The 8,181-nt window shown below is 38.3% G+C and overlaps 1 protein-coding gene across 3 annotated transcripts in view; it reads left to right on the forward strand.

The window, feature by feature from the left end:
• slc5a3b (solute carrier family 5 member 3b) overlaps positions 1-7,291 on the forward strand; it is an 11,320-nt gene extending 4,029 nt beyond the window's left edge. For 2 of the 3 annotated variants that reach the window (XM_057335260.1, XM_057335259.1), the window contains one exon: positions 2,307-7,291. In XM_057335260.1, the coding sequence (XP_057191243.1) occupies positions 2,563-4,674 (2,112 nt within the window). In that variant the 5' untranslated portion in view covers positions 2,307-2,562 and the 3' untranslated portion in view covers positions 4,675-7,291. Of the gene's footprint in view, positions 1-1,227; positions 1,901-2,306 lie in introns of those variants that run through there. The other variant, XM_057335261.1, reaches the window with a different exon arrangement.
• Positions 7,292-8,181: the final 890 nt, after the last annotated feature.

Raw genomic sequence — 8,181 nt, forward strand, 5'->3', positions numbered from 1 at the left:
CTCTCCAGTGTCTCGTCATTGGCCCCGCTCCTCTCGTTTCCTTGTTATCTTTCCCTTAGTGTTTGATTACCCACACCTGCCCTGTGTCGTTATCCCTCGTTTGTCTTCCCTATAAATGCCCTCATGTTTCTTTGTCCTGTGCTCGTGTATTGCATGTGTGTGTGCTGTATGCCTTGTGCTGTCCAGTTCGTGTTCAGTGCTCGTGTTCCTGTATGTGATTTTTTTCAGTGAGTCTAATTAGTGTTAGTTTATTGCATTTGGTCTAGTGTTGTGCTTAGTCTTTGTTAGTTTAGTTTAGTCAGTTTATGTTCCTGTTTACCTGTTATTTCATTTCCCCTGTTATCGTGTCTTGTTTTCCCCACCGTGGGTTTTTGTTTTACGTTTTTGTATTTATATTAAAGTCCTGTGTTGTTAACCCCTTCATGCCTGCCTGCATCTGGGTTCTTCCACTCCGTATTTCGTGAGACATGTGCACATGTATTGGAGACCTGGACAAGCGCAACTAGAAAATTGAGAAAGTGTAGGTCAGATCTTTCACATTCACTCACCTGGTTAATTAAAAGCAAGGGATGAGAAAAGAAAATCGTGTGTTTTGCCCATGTCATGTGGCTTTAACCAAGACTGAGAAAAATGAAGACAGCTAATGCAAGAACAGAGCGATTTTGTTTGGAAAGGGGTTGGACATCTACGTCCCATGTGGAGCTGTAATGTAGGAAAAACATAGTTTGCATTGTATACTTGAGCATTAATCACATAATATGTGATGTACATATAAAATGAGTTATAGAAGCCACTTCACCATTTGAACCAACAGGAGGCAGTAGATATTAATTGTTAGAGGATGAGGTTTTGTTGTGATAGACATGAGTAGTGTATTATTATTGCTTTATTTGATGTCTCTTGAGTGAAACAGTATGGACAGTGTTTTATTACTACAGTCAAGCCTTATGTTGGATTTTTTTCTGTGATTAAACGTTATGCAATAATCTGTCATGATTCACAAGGAATTAGTGCCTGGGGTCTGAGCTCCTATAGTTTTCAGATGGCAGTGTAGAAGCAAAAGTGCTGATTTGTGTTTCTGTAAGTTATAAGCTGTAAAGTCAGGTGATGAACAACAACCAACATCATTTAAACATTTTTTCATACGTTTTCTTTGGTAAAAGCTTTTAAAAGCTTTTAAAAATTTATGTCACTGCTGGTTGTTAGTGATAGGTCACCCCAAAATAAAATTCTGTCATCATTTACTCACCCTCTTGTCATTTCAAACCTGTATGACTATCTTTCGAGGAATGTTGGGGCTGTGACGATAATTATACCTGACTAGGTCGATTCTGAAATCGCAAAGGCTTCGATTCTGTGTTTTATGCACAGCTCTTCTGTGAACTACTGCTCGATCTAAAATCACTACGAGATTGAATCGTTTATAACGTGCATTCGATGCATCCTTGATATCGACAACACATCCGGGTACTTTCATGCGTTCTCTGTTCTTGTGTTCTTGAGTATTGGAACCGAACTTTGATGGTTATTGATGACGTAGACCAAGAACACGAGAACACACGACGGCTGAAGAAAGCATATTGAGAAACAGCCTACGTGTGTAAATCGTTCTTCTTCTGTGTCCCATATTCGGAGTTTCTGCTCGAGAGCGCCCTCTGGCTTTCGTTTGTGGCGGCATTTAACCGTAATTCATTGAGAAACTGAGCATAAAAATTACACAATATATCGTCCCAGCCCTAGTTGATAATTGAACCATGGCAGTACCCATTCACTTCTATTTTGGACACAAACAAGTGATTCAATGGGTACCACCGTGGTAGGTTTACCAACATTCTTCTAAATATCTTCTTTTGTGTTCTGCAGACGAAAGAAAGTCATACAGATTTTAAATAACAAGAGGGTAAGTAAATGATGAAAGAATTTTCATTTTTGGCTGAAGTTGAACTATCCTTTTAAGATGTTTTTGTAGAATAGTGTTCTGATTTAAAAATCCTCAAAAGAAGGCAAAATTTTGTGAAAAATGAGATGCACACCTAAAACGTTGTTTGATTATGCTATTTTAACGTAGTTGAAATTTGAATTTATTTTTATTGTAAAGCTATGTATAAGGTCCATGTCTTCAGTATAACAACTGAAACAGTTGCTTTCAAAAAAACAAGTGACAAAAATGCTATTTTCCTGTTTTGTAGTAATAATGGTCAAGCTACTATAAAGGGATGAATGGGTACAGGGATATTTGCCATCTATTCTTGACTCTAATGCATGATATGTCTGTCTCTCTTTCTTTCTGTCTTTGCCAATTCTAGACCAGAAGCCTGAGACATCCTCCCCAAAATAACCTCTGTGCTTCATGAGAGCACCGTTGGATTACCAATCAGATCGAACCAAATCACAAAAATAAAAACTTACCTGGCACCTGGATGCTTCCGTTTTCTTCTGGAAAGACAGCAAACCAAAGAATAAGAGATTTTATGTGCATTGCTTGCATCTATACACATTTAAACCTTTCTGTGCACTTTTCTGTTGGGCATTTACATTTCAAACTTTGAGGATAACCTAAAAATGTCAAAAATGGGACCAGCAATGGAGGCAGCGGATATCGCAGTTGTTGCACTTTATTTTGTCCTTGTGCTTGCAATTGGTCTCCTTGCCATGTGGAAGGCAAACCGTAGCACTGTCAGCGGCTACTTCCTGGCAGGCCGAACTATGAATTGGGCAGTGATTGGCGCCTCGCTGTTTGTCAGCAACATTGGTAGCGAGCATTTCATTGGCCTTGCCGGATCTGGGGCAGCAAGTGGTTTCGCAGTGGGCGCCTGGGAGTTCAACGCCCTCTTGCTTCTGCAACTGCTGGGATGGGTATTTATCCCAGTTTATATTCACTGTGGAGTTTATACCATGCCCGAGTACCTTTACAAGCGTTACGGGGGTAAGCGGCTAAAGGTTTACTTTGCCGCACTGTCTATTTTGCTCTATGTCTTTACCAAACTCTCAGTGGACTTGTATGCAGGCGCTCTGTTCATTCAGGAGTCGCTTGGTTGGAACCTGTACCTGTCAATCATATTGCTCATCACAATGACGGCCCTCTTGACAGTGACCGGTGGACTGGTGGCAGTGATCTACACGGACACTCTACAAGCTGTGCTCATGATTTTTGGTGCATTAACCCTTACTGTCATCAGTCTGATCAAAGTGGGAGGTTTGGATGGTTTACGGGTAAAATACATGGAGGCGGTCCCAAACGTTACAGCCATTCTGGCTAACAGCAACTTCACGTACACCAACTCTTGCCGGATCCATCCAAAGCCAGACTCGCTCAAGCTCCTACGAGGACCGCTTGATGAGGACATCCCTTGGCCGGGATTCCTATTGGGTCAGACACCTGCATCGATTTGGTATTGGTGTGCTGACCAGGTCATTGTACAGAGAGTGTTAGCGGCCAAGAATATTGCCCATGCCAAAGGCTCTACTCTTTTGGCAGGTGTACTTAAGATCTTTCCCATGTTCATCATCGTCATTCCAGGAATGATTTCAAGAATACTGTTCCCAGATGAGATGGCGTGTATCGGACCGGAGCACTGCATGGCCGTGTGCGGCAGTCAGGCTGGCTGTTCCAACATTGCCTACCCTCGACTGGTCATGAGCGTAATGCCGGTGGGTTTGCGAGGGCTGATGATGGCTGTAATGATCGCTGCCCTTATGAGTGACTTGGACTCAATTTTCAACAGCGCTAGCACCATTTTCACTTTAGACATTTATAAAATGGTGCGCATGCGTGCCTCACCCCATGAGCTGCTGGTGGTTGGCAGGATGTTCGTGGTGTTCATGGTGATTTTTAGCATTGCTTGGGTGCCTGTTATAATTGAGATGCAAGGCGGTCAGATGTACCTCTACATTCAGGAGATGGCAGGATACCTCACACCTCCCATCGCAGCTCTGTTTCTACTTGGAGTCTTCTGGAAGCGTTGTAATGAGACTGGAGCATTTTGGGGTGGCATGACTGGGTTCGTCTTGGGGACCACTCGACTCCTTCTTGGCTTCATATATCGTGAGCCAAAATGTGACCAGCCGGATGAGCGACCAGCTTTCATCACACACGTTCACTATATGTACATTGCTGCTGGGCTGTTTTGGATCTCTGGCCTGGTGGCTGTGGTTGTCAGTTTGTGCACACCACCCCCAGAAAAGAACAAAATCCAGCGTACTACAGTCTGGGGATTACGGAAACTTAAACAATGTATTGTAACTGAACGAAAGGAAATGTACAAACTCAACGGTAATAGTGATCTTCGGAAAGATGTGCCTGAGAATGTCCAGAATGAGAGATGTCTTGATGGGGCGGACTCAAAACTCCTCAAGCCCTCCCATTGTGACCAAGATCCCATGACCCCCAGCACAGAGGCATCCACACCAATGGAACTATACAGCAATGGTCACGCAAAGCTTATGAATCAAAAAGATAAAGACAAGTATGATGAAGAGGGTTGCCCGCAAGTATTTGACTGGATTTGTGGGCACAAGGAGAATACGTCTGTCCAACCCAAAATCATTGAGGAAGACGAAGAAACTGTCCGTGAAATGCTTTATGAACCCCCCAAGATCAAACTGTTACTTAACATGGGCCTGATATTAGTCTGTTCACTGGGTATCTTTATGTTTGTGTATTTCTCTTTGTAATGTGCTGATCTTGCAGGTAAAAATGACCTGTGTAAAGGACAGCACATGTATATCTATTTGTTATTACAAGCCACCTAGGGTCTGTAATATTTACAGTGTGTTTTTCCTCTTATAACTCCTTTTAGGGTCATTTCAAATATTTTGAATCATACTGATAAAAGTGGTTTAATCTTATTCCTTGGAACATATTTCAGCTTTTCTTTGTGGTATGTTGACAACCAAATGCATTGAAACAGTTACTCTTATATAGATTTTGAGGAGCCACGCTATGCCTCATGTTAGGAAATGCAGTTTTTTTTCTTTTAATAAGACTGCCTTAATGTATGCAGTCCTTTAACTGAAGCAAGCTCATTTTTGCTGCCTCAAGTAATTATTTTTTCCAAGGCTCACTCATATAGTAGTACTTAAATGTAAGTGTGCGTTGAGGTTGTCCTATTGTATATGCATTTGTAGTTGTAATACAGTTTCTAAAACTTGACATCACTGGTAGATTGTCCACCTGTATGTTTTAAATGGATAGAATTTTGTGAGCTCTGATCATTTTGGTGAAAAGTAAAAAAAACAATGACATTGATAAAAGTTCGAATAAAAACAAAACCATTATTGTTTGTTTAAAAAGATGCCATTTCACTGTGGTGTTGTGCTGTCTAACTAAACCTGGGACAATTTTCTCTGAATATTTTCAGTAAGTCAGTCTATTGTTGGCGAGTGTAATTGTAACTGTATGTATTTTACTGTAATTTAACTTCCTGGTACGTGGAGCTACTTTCATTGGGCAGATGTGATAAAAAATATGCCTAATTCTTTTTTGTGGAGGGTGTATATTCTCTAAAGACACTGGTATGTCCTCATTTTTGTAAATGAGATTAGTTTGTGAAAAATTTCCCTAAAAGATTTTTTCCAACAACAGCTCTTAAAAGCAGACTTGTTTTCTGCCACAGGAAAAACTCTAGCTAGAAACTCAAATCTGTCATTCAATGTTGAAATCTGAATACTTCAAACGGAAACATGTTACGATATCCCAAAACAAGTCGAATGGGATGTCAAATTTTCATTGCTGCGCAAAATAGTATCTTGTTCTTCTAGAAGAAGAATTTGATTGTAGCTGCAGGAACTGCAGGAGGATTGCTTGTTGTTCTGCTGTTGAATGAACTGTTTGTTTAGACAAAGGGGAACTAGTGGTTGGCCTTATATTGAAATTGACCCTGGCGTTTTTTAGACAAAGGTAACTTATTTTTCTAAGCAGAAGTTCACTTAGTGGCGGTTTCCTGGACAGGGCTTAAACCTAGTCCAAGACTAACTTAAATGTTAGAGGTGTCTTAATTGAAAACAACTTGCACTGACAAATCTTGAAATATATAAATGTGATTGTTTTGACTCAAGATGCTCACCAGTAATGTTTTTTGTAAAGTATTCTTAAAAACGACTTAAATATCCTAATTTAACCAAGGCTTAGTCCTGGTTTAAAATAATCCCTGTCCGGGAAACCACCCCTTAATGTTGTATTAATGCATTGATATCCAAGCACTTCATTTTGTTAAAAGTGACCCAAAGGTGAAACTGAAATGTACATTCCCATCTAAAAGACAATAAAAAAGCTGATCTTGAAAGATAGACAGTTTACCAAAACAGAATTTGTTTGTTTTGGGTAGTTATGGTTCTTGTGAATGTCTTTAATATACTGTAATTCCAATTCAATTTGCAGTTGACCAATCAATTGATTGGTTCATAACATGTTTGTTTGTTTGTTTTTAATTACTTTGGGAAATCTCTTTTGACTGAAACAGCAGTGGAACTAAATCTTTGAGTTAAGGAGCCCTACTATTGCTTAAGCTTTAATAAATTAACCTAAATGTAGCTTTACAAAATATGGAAATGTGATTGTCTTGAAGCAAAGTGAATCTGGTTAATGTTCCAAACCTGACATAATTTCCTTGAAGTTACAAAATAAAGGTTGCTGTTTATCAAATATTTTTCTTATATTTGGGCACATGACTTCAAGAACATATTTTATATGAATGCTGTCCTGTGTTTCTTTTGAAGTACAACCTTGGAGTGTGGAAAAGATTATTGGTTTTGGATTAACCACATATTTTCAAATCAAACCAACAGCCCAAAGGTTTTGAATATTTATTAATGGGATTAACATGTAAAATGAAGAGTTAAGTCTTTTTGGTTGCATTTGAAAGGCACTGTTATGTTGTTTGTTTTGATAATGTTATTCATTTAATTTCAATTTTTATGTTACTTAACATTGTCTTCAGGTACAACAAAGGGAAATGACTGTGGTTTCATTTTCTCCCCTAAAGTTTTTTGTTTGTTCATTTTTTTATTTGTTTTAAGCTCTTGTTTTACATTTGTATTGAATGGTATATCAAATATTCTTCTTGCGTGACTTGTTTGTACATTTTTTAAGATTCCTAGTGTTGTTAAAATCAGGCTGAAGTATCGATTAATTTATTTTGGTGAGCGGTGTGCTAAAGAGATACACATTTAGTTTATCGGGTTCAAACTCTGACCTTATCAGAAATGTGATTTGTAAATATTTTTCAAATATTTTCAAATATACTTTTATTATCAAAAGTTGCAGATTAATAAATGGATATTCATTTGGGAAGCACAGTGTGAGTTTGTTTATTAGACCTATGTTATGAGAATTGTTTACTGAATATTTTTATTTCGTGTTTTATGAACTTTAATATTAATATATTGATTTCTAAAGGTCATATTTCAAACACCACTGTTATATTAAACAAATATTTTAAACTCTTGCTTTTAAATAATTCATAAAAAATGTTGCCATCATCATATACTGTGTAAAAGTCAACAATTTGATATTCCATCAACAATATAAAGACAATAAGCTCATAAGCAATGAGAATCATTCTTCTTTCCGTTTCCGTATACTTTTTTTAGATACAAGACACTGTCACATATAGTACAATATACTGGTAATGTAACTTCATGTGGTTGGTTGGAAAACTATAAGGAAAAACTAAATATAGGTCTTACTACAAACAAACCAGACAACCTGTGACTGCTACTAAAAATAATATGTGCAGTATTTTTCTACTTCTCTTTTCACATTACTTACCCTTTTGTGTTTTACACTAATTCCCTGCTTTCTATTTCTCTCTCTCTCTCTCTCTCTCTCTCTCTCTCTCTCTCTCTCTCTCTCGACAGTTCTTTTCTGCACAGTAGTTTTCCACTGAAAACTGCTTTATGATTTTGCATTTAGATGTATGACAGGAATGGCAGTGACAGAATGGAAAGCTTCCCCAAGGAGGGTGTGACCTTGGGGGTAGGTGAATCATTGTTTTGACCTAACATCCAATTCCACACCTTTGTTTGGCAATGAATGGCTATAGGGTTGGTGAAAAACAAGCAAGATGTTCCAAGATAATAAAGAATGTGTTATGACTAAAATACATGACCATTAGTCTAAACGTCAAAACTGTGCTAATCCTGTAGGTCATGTGGTTTCCTTTTTGGGAAAATGAACATTGC

This window comes from Triplophysa rosa, linkage group LG6, assembly GCF_024868665.1.
Source record: "Triplophysa rosa linkage group LG6, Trosa_1v2, whole genome shotgun sequence".
In the NCBI taxonomy this organism is placed as follows: Eukaryota; Metazoa; Chordata; class Actinopteri; order Cypriniformes; family Nemacheilidae; genus Triplophysa; species Triplophysa rosa.